Source organism: Aplysia californica, unplaced genomic scaffold (genome assembly GCF_000002075.1).
Source record: "Aplysia californica isolate F4 #8 unplaced genomic scaffold, AplCal3.0 scaffold00091, whole genome shotgun sequence".
In the NCBI taxonomy this organism is placed as follows: Eukaryota; Metazoa; Mollusca; class Gastropoda; order Aplysiida; family Aplysiidae; genus Aplysia; species Aplysia californica.
Window position 1 is genome coordinate 878,726 of NW_004797361.1, and position 26,494 is coordinate 905,219.

General features: G+C 39.5%; 2 protein-coding genes across 2 annotated transcripts in view; one reads left to right on the forward strand and one right to left on the reverse strand.

The window, feature by feature from the left end:
• Window positions 1–4,755, reverse strand: part of LOC101848650 — a 7,926-nt gene extending 3,171 nt beyond the window's left edge. The window contains exon 1 of the mRNA XM_005094896.3: window positions 4,244–4,755. Within this exon, the coding sequence (XP_005094953.1) occupies window positions 4,244–4,575 (332 nt within the window). The 5' untranslated portion in view covers window positions 4,576–4,755. The remainder of the gene's footprint in view (window positions 1–4,243) is intronic.
• Window positions 4,756–5,036: 281 nt separating this feature from the next.
• On the forward strand, window positions 5,037–25,807 carry LOC101848877 (amyloid protein-binding protein 2). Its single transcript, XM_005094897.3, has 15 exons — window positions 5,037–5,208; window positions 8,615–8,703; window positions 9,027–9,178; window positions 9,699–9,822; window positions 13,121–13,289; window positions 13,877–13,933; window positions 14,333–14,365; window positions 15,027–15,094; window positions 16,368–16,473; window positions 17,149–17,273; window positions 18,020–18,105; window positions 18,885–19,075; window positions 19,370–19,535; window positions 22,799–22,956; window positions 25,535–25,807. Exons 1-15 carry the CDS (start codon window positions 5,068–5,070, stop codon window positions 25,685–25,687), a joined length of 1,818 nt encoding a protein of 605 aa, XP_005094954.1. The 5' UTR covers window positions 5,037–5,067; the 3' UTR covers window positions 25,688–25,807.
• Window positions 25,808–26,494: the final 687 nt, after the last annotated feature.

Genomic DNA, 26,494 nt, shown 5'->3' on the forward strand with positions numbered 1-26,494 from the left:
AAAGAAAAAGGAGTAGAAGAAGAAAAATAGAAAAGATTTGGCGTATTGTGCGCACTAATGCAATGAGATACGGGCCAGGAATAAGGAGAATTGACGTGGCCAAGACAGGTCAATAATTGTACCGACCGAGAGGAAACATGCAGTTAGGTATGTTTTGAAATTTTAATTAAAATATTGACTAGAATTACTAGAATGTTCTGACTCCATCTTTCATGTGTGGATGAGGGTATGACGAGACGGTAAAGAAAGAGAAATGGTGTTTAAAACCCATTCAGACAAACCCCCTTGCATAATTTACAATGAAAACAATAAGGCGATTCCTCGGTTGTGAGGAACAGACTATTAGTTGTACGGCGTGAAACTTTCACCGGATGCCTGACCCCAATCTCGCCTAAATCGAGGAGTGACGCGTCTCTACTTTTTTGTCTCCGGTAACCTGCCCCTCTTCCCCAATATTGAATCTGAATGATAATACCCATGTGAAAACAACTTTTTTTCCTTTTCTTTCTTTTTCAAAGTTTCTTCTTTTACAGAACCTTTGCAACTTAAGTAAATAATAATGTGCCCTTTGAGTACGAGAAAAAGGGAAAGCAAAGACCATTTGGGCAGAAAGGTTTGATAATGCCGTGATAAAAGAGAAAGGTCTCAACGCAGTAAAAAGAGACTCATTAAAAATCTTAAATCAATTTAAAAGTTGCGGCAGACATTGAGAAAGTATGACCTCTTCCTGAGATTGAAAAGACAAAAGTAATTTATTTTTAGTTATAGTAAGTTCTAGAGATTGATGGAGAAAGTTGAGAGTACACAGACACAGCTTGTGAATGGATGAATAGAAGATGTAAACCATGTGACCATTTACTTTGTCCTAAGCATTTTTTTCTACCACACTCATTACTACTATTAATGCCCAATTGACAGAGGGATTCAAAGTTGTTAGACCACCTGAATCATGGCTAAGATTTAAAAGAACAACTATTGTCATTATTCATGTAATGTGTCACAATACGATGGAATCAGGTGTTCATCCAGTTTTGGGCACCTATAGAATTATAGTGGTATCATCTTAAAGCTTATTCAGTTGCCTTGTTCTCAATTTAAAAATTGAAATATTTATATATAAATCTTGCATGAAGTGGAGACATTTGCGATCGAAGAGGGTAGGTTGCATGATGTAAAATTAGCAAGAAAATGGCTGTCAAATTTGATTTTTTCCATATCTTTAAAGTGTCTTTGGCAATTGAAAATTTACATTTTTGGTGCCTGCAGGCTCCCTTTTTTCCAGCAAAATCCACAATGACGTGTATTTTCAAATGTAAAGGTGTTGAGCCAAAACACCAAAATTGTAATAAAGATTGTCAAATCGGCAGAAAAAAGCAAAAATCTTTGATTTCATTATTTTGACGAGTGCCAGATTCCATGTCGAGACAGATTCTATACCACTGGGTATCCACTCATTGATCCTGCCTTTATATATGAGCATCATGGTGAAATCAGGCGTTTGTCAAAATAATGAAATCGAGGAACCAGCTTTTTTCTGCTGGTGTGGCAATCTTTATCAAATTTTCTATTTTTGGCTCAACATCTTTTCTGTCCATTTAAAAACAAATTTGTGTGTGTATTTTACTGAAAAATGTTGATTACAGGGACAAATACTGTAAATTTTCAGTTTTCAAAGATTCTCAAGCTATGGAGGTCACCAAACTTTGGCCGCCATTTTCTCGATAATTTTACCTATGAATCTGGTGACCCACACCCCCTTCAATCGCAAATATCTCGACTTCTATTCAAGATAGAAGTTTAATTTTTCATTCAAAGCAAGGCAAATGAACAGGCCTTAAGATGATATCAACAACTCCATATGCCCAAAAATTGACAAGCACCAGTCTCCACCGCGTTATGACACATAATATACAGACTTCAACATATAAGTTAAGAACCACTTTGACAGACAGCCCTGATTTTTTAAAAATCCGAAAAAAAAAGACAGCAAGGAATGTTTCAAAATTGTTTGCTCTGAAAGTGTTAATGGGTTACCAATGTGTAATGCAAAACTTTCAAAATCACCACGGGCAGCACGGAAATCCTTGGGGAATTGAAGCCAAATTTGCTGGTTTTTATCGACTTATGTGCCACACCACGGACGTTCCTCAGTAAAAATTTCTGATGCATGTCATAAAGGGACGTTTGCTCTCGAACTGTGCTCACTTTGGTGGCAATAAAAGCCGCCGTTTGCGCAAAATCCAGTATCTCATCAGCATGCCACAAAGACGAAAGCTGAGAGACTTTGGTCGCAAAAGAGCTATGCCATGGTGCAGGATGGAGTTGGAGCCCGAGAAGTTGCCAGAAGGCTTGCAGTGCCACAGTCTGTCATTGTCTGAGGCCAGCGCCATCAAGACACTGAATCAGTCCAAGAACGCCCACGGGCAGGTCGACCCAAGAAGACTACTCAGAGTGTTTGCAAGTGGTCCTTAACTTACTTGAAGTCTGTATAATATGTGTCACGACGTGGGGGAATCAGGTGCTTGTCAATTTTTGGGCATGTGGAGTTATTGGTATCACCTAAAAGCTTATTTATTTGCCTTGCTTTCAGTGAAAAAAGTACCCACCTATCTTGAATAAAAGTCAAGATATTTACAATTGAAAGAGGAGAGGTCACCTGTTTTCAGCGGTGAAGTTAGCAAGAAACTGCCTACCGAAGTTTGGTAACTTCAATAGCTAGAGAGTCCTTGAAAACAAAAAAATGACATATTAATGATATTTCGTGCCTTTAATCAACATTTTCCAGTAAAATTCACAAGGTAATGTTTTTATTATATGGACATAAATGGGATTGAGCCAAAAAACAAAAATTCGATAAAAATAGCCAACCTGGCAGGAAAATGCCTCTTTCTCCAGTTTCGTTATTTTGACGAGAGACTGATTTCACAACGATGCCTCACATATTTGTTCCGCACTAATTACCGATCGGCGCAGATTGCGCTGTGTGTTTTTACGATCATATAATGGTGTGACAATCTTAAAATGGCGCTGTGCATTTTAACGATCATTTAACTGCGTGGCAATCTGAAGATTGCGTTAATGTTTTATAGTTTTTAAATATTTCTAAAAAATTCACTTCCTCCTTTATTCTTTTACATACATCAAGGAACATTCACATATATTTTATAAAGAAAATATGAATGATACAATGCCAGGTATCAAACTCAAAGTTCACAAAGTACATTTGATTTATTTACAGGTGTATCTAATATCCTATTTTTGCTCCGGGTTTCAGGCGACTAAACTTGAAATGGTACCACATCATGCAAGATTCGTATTCGATCATGATTGTTCCGTCGTCTGTTCCTCAACAATGGCAGAGGAAGTCAACTTCGTACTAATTGTGAACTTTGAGTTTGATACCTCTGACATTGTATCATTCTTGTGAGTTTTTAGTTTCACATAATAATTCTAATTTTAATTTTAATATTTTTACACTATTGAAAATATATAATGTGAATGCTCCTTGATATGATTATTAGATCTAGATCTAGTAATTAAGAATAAAGATGGAAGGGAATAAAAAAAAAATTTTTGTGAGAATTATTTTTAAAATATGAAATATTTAAAAACCAATCTTCAAATTGCCGTGCAATTAAACCATCATTAAAATGCGCTGCCGATTGGTAACTAGCGCGGAACATTTCTCATCAAAAGTTGACAAAGAAACATGTGACAGGCCTCCAAGAGTCAAATTGTAGGTACATGAACCAGGTGGTATTATAAAATATGAATTCGTGAAACAATAATTATAACTTTAAAAGTCACAAGGGTGCTGTTGAAATTCAAATTACTGGAGAGCCGAAGGCTGCCCAGACCCACCAGGGAAAAAAAATCTTGAATAAATGTGTAGGCTGAGTATTTTCCAAATGAAGTGACTATTCGAACTAAAGTCTGATTGGACAAAAATTATTATAACATTAATAATTGGATTAAGACTCTCAGACTCAAATCTGCTCGATTGACAAGAAAAAAAAGGTCTCACAAGAAAAGGAAAGTCACGAGAAGGCTGCCACTCTTGCAGATCTAAGAAAAATTTATGTACTGGATCTAAAGTCTAAAAACTGGGCTGCTGAAAGCCGCGGAAATTAAACAAGACGCGATCAAACTAACTCGATTCTGTCAGTGTGTGTCCCACTGAGGGGGGTGCACCACGAAGGGGGTCGTGACTCTAGATCTAGAATCTAGATTCTAGGCTACTTACTTTTTTGGCAGGACCTTGTGCAGTAGTTCTTTGATCAGCCAACCTTGTGTATGGTAAGTGACAATAGCAACATAGAGACCCTTGTGTGATGCAGTCTCGAGTAAATCTTTCATACAAGGTCGCACATGTGGCACAAGCTTATCCGTGCTCTCTTCCCACATGCCTCCCGAGTGAATATCAATAAGAGTTTTATCAAAGTCTAAAGCAAGCAACTTAATTCCTTTCTTGTTCAAAGCAACAACAAATGAATCGAGTTTAGCTCTCACTTGCTTACTGGGTTTTGCAAATGCAGTAGCCATATTTCGGGAAACACAGAGACAAACACAACACATGAAGATCGACCGTTCTAAGAGCAAAGGACTACAAGTAAATGTTAGATCTATGACAGACTTTTGTGCCCACTCAAATAATTACACTTGAGTCCTTGGCTCAATATTTACATCATGCTCAGAACCAAAACAAGACGACAGGAAAGAAAATTTGTTGCATTCAATAGAGTCGCCTCCCTTGAATAGCTATCTCTTTCGGCCAAAACCCATTTGGTGGTAACCAATGCCATTTGTACAACTTCTAGAAAAAAATATTAAAAATTTTAAAATGAGAACTTATTCATGTACTATCGTAAAAAGAGTATACTGTAAAAATATATGTTGCTTCCGTTACAAGGGACTGAAAGTCGCCTCAGGAGTTGTTCTCTTCAAAATAAACAAATGATTATTAGGCCTATTGTTGTTAGGCCTAGTGGAACCTGGCCATTGTAATATCCCTCAGTTACTTCGGTTATTTCCCTTGATCGACAGCGACGATTGACTACAAAATCCAAGATGGCGCGTGCATCCGAGTTAGAATGGGCTCCTGAGTCCTTGTATAATACTGCAATCTCTGCAGTTGTGTCGCGTTTTTCTGAGTACAGACATGAGTTAAAGAATTTGACAGACGATGTGATATTTGATGTATATTACAAGGTAAACTGTGTTGAAGAAAATATCTTTGAAAATGTCCTTTCGGTCTGGTGTTTTCCTCGGAGTATCGGGATCAGATTCACGACTCGTTCTTGAGTCTAACTGCCTTTTGTTGTGATTATGATGTGGATCTTGTCAGGGTCGAGACTCAATCTAAGTTATAACTTTGGACACACGTTAAATTGTTCTTGCTTTTCTTTTGTAGTGCTGGCATGAAAATGATAGTGTTGAGTGTTGGCCTGTCTTTGGTCCACTTTGTCTTTGGTGTCTTTTTCGGAGGATCAACATCAAACACCGCTTTTGGTGGTGGAAACTCTGATACAACGTAGAATAGGCCTAATCTAGATCTAGGTATCTAGATTCTAGATCTAGATCTAGATCTAGATCTAGAATATAGATTTTTGTAGTTTCGTTCTTTAAAGTCAAGAGTAGGGGGGTTTGAGGGGGTTTGCCCCCCTGGCCTAATGGAGGTGGGGGGGGGGGGTCAGGGGGGCATGCTCTCTCTCTCTCTCTCTCTCCCTCCCTCTCTCTCTCTCTCTCTCTCTCTCTCTCTCTCTCTCTCTCTCTCTCTCTCTCTCTCTCTCTCTCCCCCTCTCTCTCCCCTTCTCTCCCCCTCCCTCTCCCTGTAGATCTAGATTAGATCTAGATCTAGACCTGCCAGCGGAGCAACGTTATTGAGGTTAATTTTTACTTTTTGCTGTACTAGATTTAGAATCTAGAGATCTAGATTAGAAGGTCTAGATCTAGACACCTAGATTCTAATGAAGGCCAACAATCTCGCTTTTATTATATACGCAGTGGCTACGTTCACGGCTCCGTGAACGCAGTCTGCAGGCTACGTTCACTGCGCCCTGAATGCAGTCTGCAGGCTACGTTCACGGCGCCCTGAATGCATTTTGCAGTCTCTGTTGAGGCTACGTTAACGGCATTTATAATTTATTAAGCTTCGTTCTTGGGGAGCGTCCACTGCCGGTTTAAGTCATCCGGTTAGTCAGTCAGAGACGTATATTTTTGCCTGCTTCAAGTGTTCCATCCCATGAGATTAAGGAAAACGAAGGACCCTTACCGAATTAGGCGAATTAAAGTCGGGATGTGGGATATGGAAAATTGGATACGATATAATGGGAAACAGGTGAGAGATGGGAAACAGAAGGGATTTAGAAGCTCGGACTGGTCATAAAATGTGTTAGTGTAGGCCTACAATACGGAGTGCTTCAAGGCCCACAGGGGCATATAAAATTTCCCCTAGAACATTTATTTGCCCACAAAATTGCGAGTTATCTCCCCTGTGTTTGGCGCCGCCCGCCCCCCTCCCCCCCCCCGCAATCCACAATGACAATTTTAAATGAAAATGCAACAGCAAAATCCCCTTTAAATATCAGAGAAATTATTTTATATTATAATTATACACTTCTCTAAGGCTTTAAAAGTTAATATTATATTTTACACCTGAAAGTAAGTCTATTTTTACTATAATATTAAGGAAGTATAGTATAGATCTAGATCTTGAATTACTCCCAAACCAACAAGATCCCAAAAGATAACAAAAACTCATTTGTGTTAAGGATAAAGAATGCTTATAATAGCCGTATTTATTATTTCTTATTTAATCTTAATAATCAAAAACTATTAAAGCTAGAGAAAGAACGAAAAGTCCTCTCATCTTCAAAAATAGCTCAACAAATTAGTCTATCAATCACAATTTTAAATTGAGAATGTGTTTAGTTTTCTAATCTAATGCTAAAAATAAAAAGATGAACAATAGCTAAGAACTTAGAGAACAAGTTGGGACAATACCACATGAAATACTTTGAAAAACAATGCATTAAATGGCCCATGTGGGCCAATAAGAGCAGCCCCTACAAAAATGATTCTATTGCACCGGGTCAGCCTGGGAACCGACGCAGAGAGAAAATGACGGGAATCAATTATTCTTAAGAAGTGACTATTTCTCCGAACGTTCGGAGAAATAGTGCCGATCTTTATTTCTCCGAGCGGTTTCCGGCTTCCGGTCTCGTGATTTTTTGGCTATTTGCAAGAGTTCGGCGCCAACTTTCATTCTGCCATTCTGCGAGGTCTGGGAAGGAGCAAATATTTGGGTCTAGGAGATCTATTTCAATTTTCAAAAGCTTGTCTAGAGATTTTTAGATGAGTCTAAAAACGTAAAAAAGAAAGGTTTCACAACAGAATGAAATCAAAATTAGAACAGCCCATAAACAATCACAAAAATTAACAAATAAGGGGCTGTTCAAATACAATTGTACACCTGGAAAAGGGTGGGGGGGGGGGGGGGTTTTTGGCTCTTGTAAGAAAAAATTTAAGAAGGGGGGGGGGGGGGGGGGTCCTTGAACCAATGTAATTAAATATTACACTTTTGTGCGGTGAAAAAAATAAGGGGAAAAAAGTGGCCTCGGTCAAGAAAGGCTGCATGGTGTGCAGGGGCCACAAGGAAAATGGAAAATATTTTCGCAGTATTGCAGCATTGAAAAGGCACAGGGCTTTACACAGGAAGACATGGAGGTGGAGGAAGAAGAGGAGACAGAGCAGAAAGTTGGAACAGGACCCATATTTGGAAGACAGCTCAGCAGATGCCCCTGTTTTAAAAAATATATTTAACATAATGATGAACACTGCCTTTGTTGGTGATAACTAGCTCTAATTTCACTTTTTGTTTTAAGTATTATAATGATCAGTAATAACATACAGTGGAATCCTGATAAAGTCAACTCTTGCTTGCAGTCAACACCTCACTGTGGTCCCGTTTCTTACCTTGTTTGTTTAAGTAATTGTGTTTCTGATACATGTACAGTCAACCGCTTGAGTGTTAACCTTGCGTAAAGTCAACGATTTGGGGCTAAATCCCAAGATGAATTCATTTAAGAATAGATATTTAGGTCCAGAGCTAGTGGTGTACACACCTCCAATTACTTTGGCCACTCATTATCTCTTACATTTTGGTGACAACTTCAGAATTATACTCACTGAAATTGGGCTAACATCTTGTTACCAGGTACTTTGTAATTTTGTAGCTGTCATCTTCAATTTTCAATGGTGAGTAAGTACAATGGATAAAGTCAAGCATGCTCAAAGTCAACACTTTTATTCAGTTCTGAATTCCACTGTAATTTTTTTGTATTAGTAATTGAGGCGTTTTTTAAATTGACATGAGTCTAAATTTTTTCCTTATTAGTAAGAAAGAGTTTATGCAATATTTTTCTTTTTATTATTTTTTTTATTAATACTATCTTCAAATGCCATTGTTGATTTTTTTAAAAATGCAAAATTTGTATGTATATATAGTCTTCCTCAAGGAATTTTTTTAATGCTCTCACTTTTCACATTTCTGTGTTTTTTGTGATGGCATTTGTGGCACTGGCTTTGATGTCTGCAACCATTTTTTTTTCAACAGTTATATGATAAAAATGGGCTTGTTGACCTTGGAAATGAATTTCGAGACCTGGATGTGTTTTCAAGGGTTCTCAAAGTCAACAACAAGCGGTGAGTTTTAAAATAAATCTGTTTGTTCTTTGATATTAACTCTGGCACAATCTTAACATAAGCTCAACTGAGTCTTCATTTTTGTTGTGGTGGGGCCCTGATATCTGAATGAGAAAATCCTCTTTATGTAGTGAAAGAGATTATTTTTAAAAAGCAAATACTGTAATAAAATTTGTCATAGAGTTTTATTCCTGATACTGTCGTCTTTAATTACAATATTCCCCCCCCCCCCCTTTTTTTCTGAATAAATGATGATGTGCATCGTCTTTGAAAGATCTGTTGATTTTAATTTCAGTTTTTGTTCTGTTGTTTTTTTTCTCCAGGGTTCTGCTGCACAGATGTTTCCAAGCCATAATGGACACAGACGTTAGTTTGTCTCGTATTTTAGCCAATGAGTTCTGCTGGAGGTTGACATCTGAAGTTCAAGCTGATGAAACAGCAAAGGGAAAAATGCTGCAATTTGGCTTCTCTTTAGGTAAGAGCTTCCTGGTTATGATATCCAGTAGTCATGTTTTGTTATTGAAAGTTTCCACCTCAGAGCAATTATCTATACCCTTGATTTTAATTTCCCATGTGTGGTGAATAAAAATAACTGTAATGATTATGATAAATGTTCATGATTGTAGAATTGCCTCTTACAGATTCACATTTTGGTCTTGAGCCATGTGTTGCTTTTTCTCACCTTAGTGGTCAGGAATGTGTAAGACTATACCAACCAGACTGACTATTAATTTGGTTTTGGGAAATTGATTTGTTAATTGTATCATAATTTGCAGTCAGATGTTTTGCGATTTTGGGATGGGTGTTACTGGTAGTATCTTCTAGATGAGCAATGATGTATTATATATTCCTCCTTGAATTTTTTTTGGGGGGGAAGAGGGGGGCGGGTAGGCCTTACCATATAACTGATTTTTTAATTTTTAAAAAAATATTAGGGAAACTTATGTACTTTATTCTATTTGTTGTCAATTTCTTTTTCATTACATTCTATCCAGGTTCATTCCTTTGTGAAGCAGGCTGGTTTGCAGACAGTATAACGATATACACCAAGTGTTTGAAGGCTTGCATCAATGATGAAAGTACTCCTAATAAATACAGGGCAATGGAGTTTGCTGTGAGGTATGCTGTTGTTACTACTTTAGTCACTAGCTCGCCATGTCATTCTTTGCTCTTTGCTACGGGCTTGCCTTCTGTCCTCTTTTGTGAGCTGCTGTAGATTTACAATTTTCCATCAAGGTGAGGGAGTTGATTAAAAGTTATGCTCTTAGTTTGGCAAACTAGCAGTGCCAATCGGGTTTCCGTGCGCAACGGAATTTTGGTCCCTGTTTGCAGATGAATTTTTGGATCGGGTAGGAACGCAAATGACTAATTTTCTCAAACTTGGTCTGCTCTACTTCTGGGCCAGTGTGAATGAAACTTGGCAACTAATCAGAAAATAGGGCAAATTATGACATGTGGACGTTGAAGTTTGTACCCTTAAATTAACCTATACTTTTGGTGTCAGGAACACTTTCGTATCGGGTATACCGAAAACTATAATGAGCTTGATTTTCAACGTTGAGAAGGTGAGAGATCTATCTTTCCTCTATAGTGTCCTCAAATTTGAACATTCTGTGTCTAGTAGTTGTTTAGACCTGATCATAAATGCACGACTACCCCCTGTCCAAAGCAGCTTCGCACAGAGACCGGCCATTTTCCCCTCACTCCCTTTCAAATGTATGTGACCTATAAATACCCGCATACTCTTCCGAGCCTGTTCATTGGTCATTTGAAATAGGGCAGTGGCGGGTGCGCGTAACAGGTTGTTTTTACTCTCTGTTCCTCTGTTACCCTGTAACATCGCTATGGGGGTATTCCTAGGCGAGCTTATCTCGCCTTGGGGTGATCGCGTCTCAACTTGAAAAATGGTTTTTTAATTTTACGGCATGCTAGATTGAATTAAATTATATTTTAAGGTTGACATGGTCTAAAATCATCAAAGACAGCTTTGCCATTATTTAGTCACGCTGGCAACATATTCTTAAAGATCCCTTGTTGTGATGCGATGCTGTAAATAAAATGCTCTTATCCCGACTCTCTTTTGGTTGGAAGCACTGGTTGGATTTTTTATTGGCTGGAACTTGGAACGCAACTTTCTAAAGCATCTATGCCGAATCTAGTAGTTGACTCACACACGTTATTTCAACTAAAATCGATCGTTGTTCTGCCGTTGCTTTAAAAGCAAGTTTCGTCTGAGTTCTGGTTAGCCGGGCCCATCATCAAGACCTGTCAGTGGAGCTTTCAAACGCTCATTCGCATCACGTGACATGGCCTCGTACATGTGAGTAGCGCGTGTGTCAGGGACCGTCAGCTGTCGGGGTCAACAAAGTTCATTCGCACCGGTCGCATTGGTCGAGGTGTTTTTCGGGACTTAGCCAGTGTGGACGGCCGGGGGGAGGGGTATTGTTTTGACAGTTGGGCTTAAAGTGCCGTGCCGTGATACATGTACTGATTGAGGAGAAAGGAATTTTTTAAAAAAGAAATAAATGAACAACCTTGGCGCGATCTTTTTTTTTCGGGGGGGGGGGGGTGCCTTGAGTGTATATGCAATAGAAGTCAAACGCTGTTACTCTAACAAAAAAACGGGCTTTTTGCAAGCAAAAAAACGTGCTTTTTGCAAGGATGATTACAGTTATGTGTCAGCTATTTTCAAGACTACGAGAGTTTCAGCTTTACTGCAACCTGTGCTCCCCCGGTCTATCCAACTCCGACTCGAGTAATGCTGTCTTTCAGTTTTCCCTCTATTTAGAGGCCCAAACGTGAACTTATTCCTGCAAAAGTTTTCTCTTGCATACTTGCCTCATAAAAGGGAACCAGGAGCCCCCCCCCCCCCCCCCCCCCCCCCCCATCCCCAATACCCCTAATGACTGATTTGCTGTTGATCCCGATTTTTTTCACCAGATCCTGATTTTTTTACTCATAGAGTGGCAGGTCTGCATAACTTTTTTTTAATGAACCGATTCTTAAAATTCAGAAAGCATAATTCTTAGAATTGAAAATTCTTTCTTAGGTACCAAATAAAAAAGGGGTAAAGCGAAAAACTAAACTGTCATTGGCTTGCTAGGCAAACTGTTTTTTACACTTTGTTTTTCATTTTTGTTGCATTACCTACATAGTTTTAAAGGATGCAATGTATGTTAATGATTCTGTTATGGTAGACTTTAGTTAAACATGAATAGGAAAGTAAGGAAATGGTCATATCTTCGTTATCACAAGCAATCCACTTAACTCTGATCAACCCGAATTCATTTGTTACATCTTCCTGAACAGCTAGAATTAAATCTGTGCTGTCATTCAGTATTCGTGTAAATGTTTATATCAAGAACAATTATGGATTTTGTTCTATGTCGTTCACCATGCCTAAGTATTAACAATCGGCAACATGAAGGAAATATAGACAGTGAGATTGAATGCAGAAAAGCAGGTGTGTTGTAGAGGGATTTCAGTAACAATTTGGATTGGGAAAATGACTCAGACTCTAGATCTAAAATTGTCAGTAATACAATGTGCTACTATTCGAAAAATACGCCTTCAAGTTGCAAATTCTCCGAAGGGAAGGATGTAATGTCGCATCATGTCTATTTTTCACTTGATCAGTATTATAAACATGGATTTGGAGGACTGGGCGGAAATGTGTATTGAATTAAAGGAGATGAAAACGGCATGATCTGTGGGGGTAAATGGAGATGTCATTCTGACCGTTGGGAGTTTTTAAGTAAAAATTTTTGAGTTTTTTTACATATTTACACCCTCCCAAAGCTCTATCCAGGATGCACCTTTCCACATCGCCAAAATTCAGTTTGATACTGTGGTCAAGGCTTACAATTTTCTTGATTCTCATGATTTCTGATAGGAACAACACAACAAAAACTTGTTTTTTTTGTCTCTGGTTTAAAAAGTACCCAAACGGACTTAAGTGGATTGCTTGTGACACGGTCAGAAACAACCTCAATAAAAGATGTAACAATGATTATGGTAATTACTTGACTGTACATAGCTGCCACACTTACAGCTTTGTTTTCAGTTGTTGCCCTATAAATGTTCTACATCAATGTCGGCCACGACAAACAGGGTCAAAGTAGCACATACCCCTAAATGATCATAGTTGTTGCTGGGGGGGGGGGGGGGGGGGGGGTTAAAAACTATTATAATTTTCATCGTCATCTTTGCCTTTCTCACCCTAGATCAGGGTATAGGCCATGAACAAAAACTTTCCGCCTTTCCCTATCCTGGGCTAGTTTTGTTATCCCATATTTTCCCTTTTTTCTGCACATCAATTTCTGATTACAATATTCGCTTTTATATATATATATATATATATATATATATATATATATATATATATATATCTATCTTTTTTTTTGCTTGGTGTGAGTAGGCTCCTGCATAGTCAGAACGTGAACTGCCAGTACGGAGAGGCGGAGGAGACATACAACACGGCTGTCAGAATCTGCGAGGACCTGGAGTCGCGGGGCCACAAGGTGAACAAGGCCGTGCTGCACTCTGAACACTGCGCACTGCTCTTCGCACAGAGCAAGTACACTGAGGTATGTAGTGATAACAGTTTTGACCATCAATGGCTGACAACAACCAATGTTTCTGCAAAACAGAAGAAACGAGGGTTAGGATAACTTGTGGCTTCTGCTATGGTCAATGAGGCCAATTCTAGTAGAAAAGTGTTTGCCACATTTTCAGCCTTTAAAAGTTTCATTTCCAGTTGTGGATGTAAGCAGCTTGCAGGCTTCTCTTTTGGCTCCAGTATTTTGTATATGTGAAGACTCATTTGAAGCCTTGATCTGTCTTAACCTGGTTTCCATGGCATGAACTGTGGAGCCATTTCTGTGATTACAGTAAGGATGTAAGTTCATGTGAAGTGCTCAATTGCTCTTAGAAAAACTCGCATTGTTTCTACTTTTTCATTAATATTGATATTGACATAGAGAAGGAGACATGAAATTCATTAGTGTTTTCTTCTCTCTGTTTATAAACATGCTTTGTTTGCATGTCTCGATTTTTGCCTATCCTTTCTGTATGTCGAAGAAAAGTATTGTCCATATAGATGCTTTTTGTTCCTTTACTACTTTGACCTTTGGATAACAGTGTATTTTACTTGATATAATACCTCTTTTTTCAGGCCTTCAACACCTGCCATCTTGCCATTCTGGAACTGAATCCCAACATGCCTCCTATGGTAAGTTGTGGTTTGTTTATCAGAAATCCAGTCTTCAAGAAGCACATCAAGGTCTAAAGTGGAGCTTTTGTCATGTTATTGTTGTTTGTGAAGAGTCTTTATGATCTTTCCAATTTCCTAGTTTGTAAAAATATGTGGAACATTGTCAAATTTCATTATGTACTGAATACATCAGAGTGTGATTTGGTCTATGCAAGAACATAATCATTGTAGGTTAATGGTGGTGGGATTTATTTTAATTTTTTCCTTTTTTTTCTTTGAACTGTTTGATCTGAAAGAAGAAAAAAAAATGAAGGGGGGGGGGGAGGGTTCAGGTGTTTGTCTTTTGAACATAAAAATGTTCCATGTAGTGTTTTGACCAGCAATTGTTACAGTTTGGTTCTTTTCATATTTCCTCAGGCCATTGTGAATGTGATGCGGCTTTGTTCAAAGGTGAGGTTTTATTGTAGCATATTGTAAAAGTCAGAAAAAAAAGATACATGTGTGTTACTTTTTAGATCCGTAGTGCATTTTTTTTTCCCCCTGTTGTATGATTTTGACAATGAATGTGTTCTTTGTTCTGTTAATGTGGTACATTTTTTAAATTAAAATTCTTTTTTTTTCTTAAATATGTTTTAGTGGTCAAGAAGTTTACTTGCAGGCTGTTATTGTTCAGTTTGTATTGAATACAAGGAGGTAAATTTTACACTTCTTTTGTTGTTGTTTTTTTCCTGGTGCTTTGGGGTTTGTCTATTCCCTTTTGCTTAATTAATGAATCTCTAGTTGAAAGTCTTTCCGAATTAGTCACCAAACTCTGATACTGAAATTCTCTATACTATTTTTTAACCATTTTGTATTGGAAAGTTCTCATATTCAGCATTGGGGTGGTTGGCGGGTGCTCTGGTATGGTTTGCTTATTCTTTCTTGTCAAACATCTATCGTCCTTTTCTCCCCTTCTTCTGTTTTATGTTTGTTACTCTTTTGTAACACCTCTTCATCTGGCGCTCATATGACCTTGTGCAGTTGTGAGTGCCGTAATACCTCTACTAAAAAGAAAATAATTAAATTGTTGCTCCTTGTTCTCTGTTTCTTAATTGCATACTTTTTATTTCAGGCCTGTGTAGTCAAACGAGAGTTCAAATCTGCTGAATTATTAATGAAATATGCTGTAGCTTATGCAAGGTGAGTTTCCACTTAAATGAGTACATGGCATTTTCTTGATTTGTGTTATGAGTGATTCGTATTATAATTTGTTTCGTGCATAGAGCTTGCTGATGAGCAGGGATTTGCGTTATACAATTGCCATTATTATTATTAACATTTGTCTGCCCAGTCTGTTTGAACATTTTTTAATTTGTATGGGGTTGCAAAAAGTATATCGTTGTTTGATACCTCTAAGCTAATCGCTGTAAACTTTCCTGAGTGGGTGGTTAGCGGGTGCCCTGGTGTGGTTTGCTCCTTTTTTCCTATCAAAAGCTATCGTCCTCTCTCCTCCTCCTTTTTTGTGTTTGTTACACTCTTGTAACACCTCTAATCTTTTGGCACTTGTATGACCTTATTGTGTTGCAAGTGCCGTAAAACTCTTACTTAAACCAAAGATAGTACAAGACAAGATGGGCCACTTCTCTCTTTGAGCCAATTAAAAAGTGTCCTCAAAATTTGGTGGCGCCCTCTTCACAAAAGCGCACTCTTTGCGAACAGAGTTACCCTACTTGAGTTTTAAAAAATCAAAGTGAAACTAGCAAGTTTTGGGATAAATTTCGGAAGAACGCTTTTTAAAAATGGTTACGCTGACAAAAAACCTCTTCCGGAGGAAAAGGAGATGGTTTTCTTCGTTTAATTTGACTTTAGAATGAAGGGCGAGAGGTCATTAAAATAGAAAAAAACCTAAAACTCCGCACTGAACGTACCCGAACTGCTGATGAACAGCAGTCGATCTGCGCACGCAAGGATGTGCTATTCCTATTCTTCTTCTGGAAAAACGAAAGAGAGCTTCAAAACAGACTGCAGCGCCATCTGAAGCAAAGAGCATACTTCCTGCGGACACTTTTTAGGCTGAGTGGCCCATCTTGTCTTGTACTATCTTTGCTTAAACTAAAACTTTCCTGATTGCTTCTGAATAATGCAACTGGTTCATAATGTGAGTTTGGTTGCATTTGTTGAGATACTATTCAGCTTGTTTTGTTTTTATTTTGACTTTGCTCTTTACTACTAGTGTGTGTATTGAGTGAACATGATATGACTTTCATCGAGACAAGTGCTTTCGTGGTGGTGAGAATAATGATTACAATCTTCATTCATCTTGCAGGGGAAATTTTGTCTTGGTCTTTTTAAAGATGAAGTGTTTCTGGAAATATTATGAAAGAAAAACTATAAATGGGTCTTTACACAAAAGTAGTATATTTTTTAAGTGCCTCGGTGTGGTGATGTTTTGATTTCGGTGTTTGTTTTCTAGGGAGAAGTTTGGCAAGCACCACCCGAAGCATGCAGACACCCTGTTGGACTACGGCTTCTTCCTGCTCAACTCAGATTGTGTGGTGCCCGCAGTGCAGGTTTACCAGGTATGGGCTCGGGGGAAAGATTTGTGTTTTTTGTTTTACTGTGCAGAACTGGTTGTCTTTTATCATTTCTTTTATTTTTCTTCTTTTTTTTCGCCCCCCCCTGTTTCTGCTGGTGGTAGGATGATGCCACTACCAGTGTGTGTGGTGTTGTGCTTAGGCGCTTTGATGTCATGTACAGGAGACTCAATATTGATTATGGAGTGGGGAGAAATTTTACAGAGTGTCTTGTTCTTACTGCAGGGACGTTGTTTCCCCTCTCAATCTGGATTGGCCCTGACAGGAAGGGTAGAAGCCCTTCTCCTGAATGATCTAAATTGTGTCGATGAGGGCATAAAAGACATGTATATTTTTAAAAAATGGATGCCACTAGTAGGTCCTACTTCTTTTTTTTTGCTTCTGGTTTTTAGGCTGTTTTTCTCTTTTTGTTATCCCCACACTGAATTTCAGTTATTGTGTGAGTGTGGGTGGTTAGCAGGAGCTCTGGTTTAGTTTACTCCTACTTATGTCTCCTACTTTTTTCCGTTGTATATTAGTATCTAGTAACACCTCTAATCTTCGGCACTTATTTGACCTTACTGTGTTGCAAGTGCTGTAAAACTAAAGCACAAAAAAAGTTGTGTTGATCTGCTTCATTTTAATGTCTGTTTCATTTGCTTTTTTGACATTGTTCCGCAGCTTGCCCTGGACATACGACAGAACGTGTTTGGTGGCAACAACTTGTACGTCGCCATCGCATGTGAAGACCTTGCCTACGCCTCCTACGTCAATGAATACAGCTCTGGCAAATTCAGGAATGCCAAGTCAGTCATTTTCCTATGTTGTCTCTCTTCCTTTATTGGGTACCTTTAGTTGAGTTTTTATATTTGTTCTTCTTTTTTTTTTTTTTTTACTGTACCCAGCTGTTTTTGGAAGTGACAGCTAGTTTGTAGTCTACACTTTTGTTCTTAGCATCCATACTTTTGACTGTCTCTTAAAAGTCCAAGAGAAAGAGAGACCCTGTTTCCATCACCGTTTTCTTATCAGATATTGTAAATTTCTACTGATACTTAATTCCCACTGAAATAATAATTAATAATTATAGATGACAATTAATGAACGCTCAACCTTATTAAAGGACACAGGCTTGGAGTGCTTTGCAAATATAACATAAGCTTTGCATTGTGTTCTGACTAAGAATGTAGATATATCTCTTAAACCCTCTCCGTACGCCTGGGGTCATTTTGTACCCCAAAGGTTGTATTCTTCACATTTTAGAATACTTCTAGTTCAAAGATCTCTTTGAAACTGTCAGTATTTCTCCAAAAATCATTTTGACAGACTGCTATGCAAAACGTACGGATCGGATTAACAAGTAAATTTCCTCTTTTGAAAGTGGTGACACACAGTTCCCCATGTCGTATAGATACGATAGTAAAACACGAAGTACGGATAGGGTTTTAAAAAAACAAAAAACTAAAGGTTGTAAATGTCTTCTTCTTTTTTTTATTTCTTTCATCTTTCATTCGTGTGAAGACTAATCAATTTGTTGCTATTTTTCCTCAAACAGAGACCATGCAGAGAAGTCAATGGCCATTTTGAATAAAATCCTTCCTGAGAACCATCTTCTTTTGTCCTCGTCCAAAAGAGTCAAAGGTGAGCCTGAAAGTTGTTTCGTGGGTGGTTGGCAGTTGCTCTGGTGTGATTTTCTACTTCTATCCTATCGAACATCATCATTATCTCACCCTATTCTTTTTTGTATTTGTTACTCTCTTGTAACGTCACTTATCTTCAGCACTTAAATGACCTTATTGTGTTGCAGGTGCCGTAATACTCTTACTAAAACTTTTTACAGGTTGTTTCAGATTTATTTTTCTGTCTTGATTTGTTGCCCCGTTGTATTTCTATTATTGAAAAGGAAAATGTTCCTTTTTTAAAAAAACAAAATCAAAACAGTAGTCATAATTTATATAGTGCTCTATCCTGTTTGGAAACAAGCTCGAAGCACTGTACAATTAAAGTGGACAATACCCAGAAACAATTTTTTTTAAAGCATTCGCTGAAGTGAAAAAGAATGACCGTATTCAAGATCTAAAGGGGTATGTTTTCAAATGGGTTATGTGACTGAGGTATATCTTTCTAGCTGTCGGTCTAAAGAACGTGGTGGTTCGTCTGTTCTTTTGCCTTTCATGTAAGCTATGATACTATTTGAGCTATTAATAGATTTAGTAACATTCTTGTAGTCTTCATGCAGATGGGTGGAGGATGCTAGTGATAGGTCCTACTTCTTTTCTTTTATTCAGGTGTTTCTGTTTGTCTGTCTTACTCGTGCTATGTTCAAAATGAATGTTGTGGTGTGGAAATTCTTCTCTTTTCGTTTAAAGAAAAATTCGAATTCTTACCTGGTATGAAACCACCTGTCTTTCTCTGTTCAGCGTTGATCCTGGAGGAAATTGGCATCGACTGTAATGACAAGACCGAGGAGAAGAAGTACCTGGAGGAGGCCCTTAAGCTGCACTTGTCTTCCCTGGCACAGACCCGCAAGGCCTTTGGGGAAGAGAATGTGCAGACGGCAAAACACTACGGCAACCTGGGACGTCTTTGTCAGTCCATGAAGAGGCACGAGGTAGGAAGAAAGAAGTCTGCTGTTTCTCTCCCTCCTCTCTCTCTTTCCTTTTCTCTCCCCCCGTCTCTCTCTTCCTCTCTCCCTCTCTCGCTGCCCTTCCCTCCCACTTTCTCATCCTACACCCCCACCCCAAGGTTCCTGTTCAGCATAGTTGTCCATTTTGTCTGTGTTGGGGTTCAGTTCAAAGTGTCTTGAAAATATTTCACATCACTTTGATCCATGACACCTTGAGCGAAGTGGCTACTCTTTTTCCCAGTGTCATAACACTATTGTTTTGTTTTTGTTTCTTGCCAGGACGCGGAGCGCATGCACAAACAGGCTATTGAGATCAAAGAACGGCTGTTGGGACCCGACGACTATGAGGTGGCTCTGTCGGTTGGACACTTGGCCTCTCTCTTCAACTACGACATGTTTAAATATGATGAAGCTGAAAAACTCTACCTGCGCTCTGTGAAAATTGGTATGTGGTGCTGTATACAGACCTGTCACTCATCCCGATTTAGACGGGATATCCCGATTTTTTGCCCCAAATCTCAATCCTCCTGATTTTCCCGATTTCGATCGCATTATCCCGATTTTTTGTCCCATTCTGCTGTTGTGACGGATCTTTCTGAAAACTTACTCTGCCTTCTCCTTTATCCCGGGAAGCACCCGTCGAACTTTTTGTCAGTAGGAACTCGGGGCACTATTTCCCAAAATATCAATGCCGCATTTAGTATTTGACTCGCCCCAAATTGTGTGATCTTTTCACACACTCAGAATTCTCCGATGATAGCGTAATAATTGATAATATTCGTAGTTCCGCTGTTACTTTCAAAACAAGCCTTGTGCGAGGTCTGGTAACTGCGTTCGCATCAAACACTCAGACGAGCGACAGTCTTTCTAACCCTTACACAACTACATGTAACTGTGCTGACCGTTGTCGTTGCTTTAGTCTGAACCACGGCGGTCTGAACACATGAGGGATAAGAGATTTGTGGTACATTTGGTCGGTTGGCCGCCTTCGTTATACTAGAATTAGAACGACTGTCGCTCATCCGAGTGTTTTGTGTGAACGAGCAGTTAGTCGGACCCGTCAGTAAAATTGTTTCAATCGCTCATTCGCGTCACGTGACATATCAACGCCGTGTGAGTTCTGCGTGTCGGGGACCGTCCGTTGACGGGGTCAACTTAAGTTCATGGGGGTGTGTAGACTCCTGGACTAGGACTCAGTGCTTCCACTCTTCCGTATTTTTACGGAAATCCGTACTTTCTGCTAGTTCCGTACTTGTTCCTCCATCATCATCAACTCCCTCCGTAAAAATCTGCGACAGCGTAGGACTACCGATATTCCGCAGCAAAAGATCCGTACTCGCCTTCGTATGTCTTGTATAAGTTACGGATATTTACGGTAATTCTCTTCGGCAATAGTTTATGCTATAGAAACCTGCCAGATTGCGCATTTCCTGCAATCGGCCATTATTCTACTCTGCCCCATGCATTCATTGCAGGCTTGTCGGCAGTACATTTTTTACCTGCAGATTGATCAAAATCTGGCGAACTTTTTGTGCCACTTTCCTCCTTTCTATCATTTCCTCATTCCGTCTGTCTATCTTCGGATTGTTGCCGCGGCTGGAAGAATCTGCGCGTTGATCAAGTATATTGACATGTGATCTTAGACAGAAAATTACTGTCAGAAAGAATTTTTTTTGCAAATTTATTGTCTAGATTCTAGATCTAGAGAAATTATCATTGCGAAGATTCGGACGAGCGACAGTCGTTCTAACCCTTACACAACTACATGTAAACTGCGCTGGCAAGACTAACATACGGCCGTTGTCGTTGCTTTGGTCTGAACGCATTATGAGGGATAAGAGATTTGTTGGTACATTAATTTGGTCGGTCGGCCCCCGTCGTTATCCTAGAAGTAGAACGACTGTTTCTCATCCGAGTATTTTGTTTGAACGTGCAGTTAGTCGGACCTGTTAGTAAAATTGTTTCTATCGCGCATACGCATCACGTGACATGACATCGCCGTGTGAGTTCTGCGTGTCGGGGACCGTCCGTTGACGGGTTCAACCTAAGTTCATGTATTTCGGGACTTATTGGTTGGGTGGGGGGGGAGGGGGGTAGAGACTTTTGGACTAGGAGTGCTTAACGTGATGCTTCAGGATTTACAAAAAATAATGATAACACGCACGCAAAGACACACAGAGAGCATATAGGCCGAGTAATTTATGGACACCCATGGAAAATTTTTAAGTCAGCTTCGGCAGTCACCTTGGTGATATGCTGTTGATCCCGATTTTTTTCACCAAATCCCGATTTTTCTCTCCCTGAGATCCTAATTTTGAGGCTTCATAGAGTGGCAGGTCTGGTAACTGTATTGTGAAGGTACGGCCTACATATATCTATTCATTATTCCCAGGTTTGCTTTCTATCAGTATCAAAGGTGCAATGACAAATTAATTGAATTATAGTAGCAATGGAAGGGGAACCTAAAATAGATATATTGGTGAAGAAATTATACAAGACAAAATCTGGGTGAAAAAATAGGTAGTATGGGTTGTTGGCAATCTCTTCAAACAGGCTCCCAAATGCCATTTTCAACCCTCTAAAAGTACTAAATTTCAATTTCTTAGGGGGCTTCGCCCCCTGAACCTCCACCGGGACTCTGTCCCTGGACCCTGCTGGGGGCCTCTGCGACCCCCAGCAGAATTTTCCTTACTTTTCAGCTTCAGCTAGTGGAAGCACTGAGGACTATTAGGAGTGCTTGATGCGATGCTTCAGGATTTACCAAAAAATAATGATAACTCGCACGCACGCACGCATGCTCACACGCACGTTAACAAACAAAGACACACAGAGGCCATATAGGCCAAGGAATTTATGAACACCCCTGAAAAAATTTTAAGTCAGCTTTGGCAGTTACCTTGGTGATTTGCTGTTGATCCCGATTTTTTTCACAGAATCCCGATTTTTTTTTCTCTGAGATCCTGATTTTGAGGTTTCATAGAGTGGCAGGTCTGTGTATAGATAGAGAATGCATGTTGTTGTCAGAGTCATTGATTTTCCTGATAAATCTGGATATCTGAAAATTTCCAGATTTTGTAATATAGTTCTGCTTAAACATTTATTCATATTTTAATCTCTTTTTGCATATTGTATTCATAAAATGATCTTGGTTCAAGATGCATTAGACTATTTTTGTAAATTTTTTGTCACAGCAATCAGGTTTCTAGGGGTCCGAAGAGGGGTTGTTTTTTTTGGGGGGGGTTTTCATAGCTCTCTGGCCTCTCTAGTTTGTCATAGTGCTTATCACTTGGGTTCATTAGTTTTTTGCTCAGGGAGTTCAGAGCTGGTTGGAGAGTGCTGCAAGTGGGTCTCTCTGTTTTCCCCAATCCTCTTTTCTTCTTTGCATACCACTGCTAGATCTGAGGGGTAGTTGACTGCTAGTTCTTCACAGTCTTCAACCTGCAGTGCTACTGATTTTTACATATGTGACTGATTTTCCTACTTCTTAGGGCTCCTTGCTTTCAGGCAGCCACATTCTGATACCAGTATTTTTTTGTTTTTTGTAGGAATTAATTTTAGATTTTTTCCAGGTGACATTTAAAGCCTTTCTTTTCGAATTTTGGACCACCAAGGGATCTTTAACATGCAGCTTGCACGCAGGGCCTCCAGATTTTTGGCCCTTGTCCGAAATGGCTAGGTGATTGATAAAGTGGAATTTATTGATTGCAGGTCGCCAGCTGTTTGGTGAAGGTTACAGTGGTCTGGAGTACGACTACCGTGGTCTGGTTCGTCTCTACACACAGAAACGGGACTTTGCCCAAGCTGACCACTACCGGGACATCATCAACCAGTGGTCAATCCTGCGAGACACACACAACGCACGTGAGGTTAGTAGGCTTCATTACAAATTATTAGATAAATGGACCAATTACGGTCCTGTTATTTTTACATAGCTGTCAACTTATAGAAGTTTGCTTTTGTATTGAAACATTCGCATTGTCTATTTTCTGTCATTGCTCCTCGTGGACTTTCGATGCTCAAGAAAAATGATATATATGTATTTTCAAGACCTGATTTACAAATAATGAGAACGAAGTCATAAATCAAAAAGGCTTGAATTTATTGAATTCAGAAAAGTATGTGTGTGTGTCGTGGGGGAGGTGGGGGGGGGTTACTTGGCTAATGCCCACTGTCTTAGTCCACTGTGTGGGTAGAGTCTTTTTTTTTAAAAGTTGGCAGCTGTTTTTAAATTTCTGAGCTTTGATTCTACGAAGACCCAAAAGCAGACACCTGAAAATAAATGGGTTCACTTTGTTGCTTAACAGACTGAGAGGATGATGGGTTAGTACAGACCTGCCACTCATACCGATTTAAATGGGCCCATTATCTGGCTGATTTACAGTGAGATACTTCTCTTCAAATTTTAATGATTTTAATGGTCACTGTTACATTGAAGTCGTTCGTTTTTACCTAAGCTGACAAAATTATTAGATCTGCATACCTGCCAACCCTACAGAAAAAATCGGTAGATCACCGACTTTTGGGTCAAACTACCGATTCACCGATTTTGAGATGAAGCCACCGACTTCGGGATTCAGCAGGGTGACTGCCAGGCCCCGGGAATTTGAGAAAGTTATCAAATATTTGAAAACCAAATCCGATAACGCCCGAAAGTTCATTTTTGCCGGTCGCGATTGTGATTCATTCAGCTCCCTCGAGAGTATGTTTCTTCATGCAGACAGGCAGCTATGGTGGTAAGCGGGTGTGATACCAACGTTTGATTGGGATAATCAAGATATACTTTCACTTTCGTTACCACCCAGAAATTTGCTGCTAGTAGTTTGATAACGCAACATTAATTGTAACAACATGCAGGCTATGCATGGCAAACGCTATGTCGCCTTGAAAATAAATCAATATTTGTCCTGTGCTGTCACTTGTGAAAAAAAAAAGAAAAGAAAAGATAGTTATAGTTATACAAGCGTCTTGTCGGGTTCGCCATTGTGACCAGTCAATGAACTTAAGCGTTCCATCACATTGTGAGCACCGGCACTTGTAGGGGTCACCAAAGTTCATTCAAAGTCTGAGCGCTGCGTAGTATAGGACTCCTGAATGGGGGGAGGATTATTTTTTTTAAAGATACACTCGGGGGAGGGGGGGGGGGGCGGTGAAGGCAACACCAGGCCAGGGGACAAAAACTGAACTTGGAAGCTAATTTTAGTATTCTAAATTTTTGATTACCTCTAGATCTAGAAAACTCTCTGCAAAACGCGTGTTGGTGCAGGCCTTGAGTGGACTCGGGATCCGTCATACTCTTTCCTTGTAAACTCTGCAAAGACAAAAGGCCAAGGCTAGGCCTAAGTCATCCAAGGCCCACTTTTTCTTCATCTTTGCTTCTGTTTTGTTTTTTGTTTTTGGGGGGTTGTGGTTTTTTGGTTTCATTTGTGTGTGTGTTCGTGCTGGTATGAATAGGACAGGAACTGCACCAACTACTAATAGGGTAAATGCCTCTGGTAGTTTTCATATTTGTCATTTTTTCTTTGTCATTTTCTACATTTGTTTGAAGTCGCAAACACAATCATGCATATTTGATGTGGGTCAAAATAAAATATTAATAAGGGTCCCAAATTAAGTATGCGACAAGAGGTAATATAGCCTACTACAGATTTTTTAGGTCAACTACAGATTTTTGGACAAAAATTTGCTTCCAACTACAGATTTTGGCCCAGGCAATGTTGGCAGGTATGGATCTGGCTTTATGGGTGGTTGGAGGATGCCATTGGTTGGTTTTATTTTTTTTTTCTGTCTCTTGTTTCTGTATGTATGTCTGTCTGTCTTACTCTTTTTCTGCACTGAATGGCTTGTTTATGTGTAGTTGATGTACTTCTCTTTTCTCCAACAAACGAGCAAGTGGGTGGTTGGTGGGTGCTCAGGTGTGATTTGCTCCTTTTTTTCATATCATAAACAGACCTACTCTTTACTCAAATAAATAAACAAACAAACAAGTGGGACTTATCTCTCTCTCTCCTTCCTGTCCTCCCCATTTCTACCCCCCGGGGCGATGCTAGTAACTGAAGTGTCTTTAGGTCTTTCCCAAAGGCGGGACATTAACCATGTTCTTATGCACAGTAGAATTGTAATTGTAAATGGGCTGATTCATCAATGTCATGCTCATAACTGTCTCTGAACTGCATCAGGGAACTGCTGCTTTTTTTTTCCTTATCTTTACTATCGTCATTTTTTCCTCTACTTCTTTTGTATCATGTTTGTCACATTCTTGTGACCCGCTATTTCCGAGGTGCCTTGATAGTCGAAGCCGACTTTGTACTGTTGAAGCTAGAGAGGTGAGCAGAGTAAGTCTGGTTCCCTGTAAGGACTTCTCTATTGACATCCACCCCTTGGAGCTTATATGACCTTATGTAGTTGCGAGCAGCTTAAAACCTCTACTAAAACTAAACTCCCCAGTTCAATCCCCTGGAGTACGAGATCACCATGACAATCCCTGAGCTGGTGGAGCAAGTGATGCGGAACCACGCCCTGGCTCTCAACGCCGGCAAAGGGACGGACCACAAGGGGGACAACACGAAGGAGACTGCTGAACGGAGCTCTGGGGAATGATGATGCGCCTGCGTCTGCCTGTGGCTGACACTGTGTGTGTGTGCGCGTGCATGTGTGTGTGTAAGTTCTGTATGTGTGTATAATTTCTGTATTTGTGTGCGCGTGTGTCTATAATTTTTGCATTTGGTTGTGTGTGTGGTAAGTTTGTGTATAAGGTCTGTATTTGTATGCATGTGTGTGTGTATGTGATTTCTGCATTTGTTAGTGTGTGTATGTGTATAAAGTGTATTTGCGTGCGTGTGTGTGTGTGTGTACATGTAAAGTTTGTATTTGTATGTATGTGTACGTGTGCGTGCGTGCATGAGTAATGAAACATCATATTTCAGCTACAATCATGGATGTCAACATTCACTCTTTTTCATTGTTGTTAAAGATTTTTGGTTGTATTTATGGGTAGTTTGGCTTTTTAAAACCTTTTTTTTTGGCTGTATGTGTAAGTTTTATTTTTTAATGGAATGTTTTAGCCCTTGTTCCCTCTCCAATGGCTGCTGTTTCAGTGTTTGAGCTCTTTGATAAACAGCTCTCAATGTGTTCTCTGTGTCTCTGAGGAAAATATTTTGGAACACACGTCATTGTGGCATCAGGGGCTTGGTGGTAAGGCTCTTCTACCCACAACCATAAGGTCGTGGGTTCGAGTCTCATCAGGGACCTGATGTTGTGTCCTTGGGGAAAGGCACTTTACACGTATTTTCCTCACTTCACTCAGGTGGGAATAGGTAGCCAGCTATAAACAGCGAAAGTTTTTGTCAATTTGTTAGCGTTATAATAGTACACATGGAATGCTACCTGAGAAGCTAAGAATATGTT

Excerpts from the sequence above, each read along its gene's own strand:
- LOC101848877 (XM_005094897.3), top strand. The coding sequence starts at position 5,068 with ATGGCGCGTGCATCCGAGTTAGAATGGGCTCCTGAGTCCTTGTATAAT. Across the intron at positions 8,704-9,026 it reads CTCAAAGTCAACAACAAGCG|GGTTCTGCTGCACAGATGTT; the intron begins GTGAGTTTTAAA and ends TTTTTTCTCCAG. Across the intron at positions 19,076-19,369 it reads AGTCCATGAAGAGGCACGAG|GACGCGGAGCGCATGCACAA; the intron begins GTAGGAAGAAAG and ends GTTTCTTGCCAG.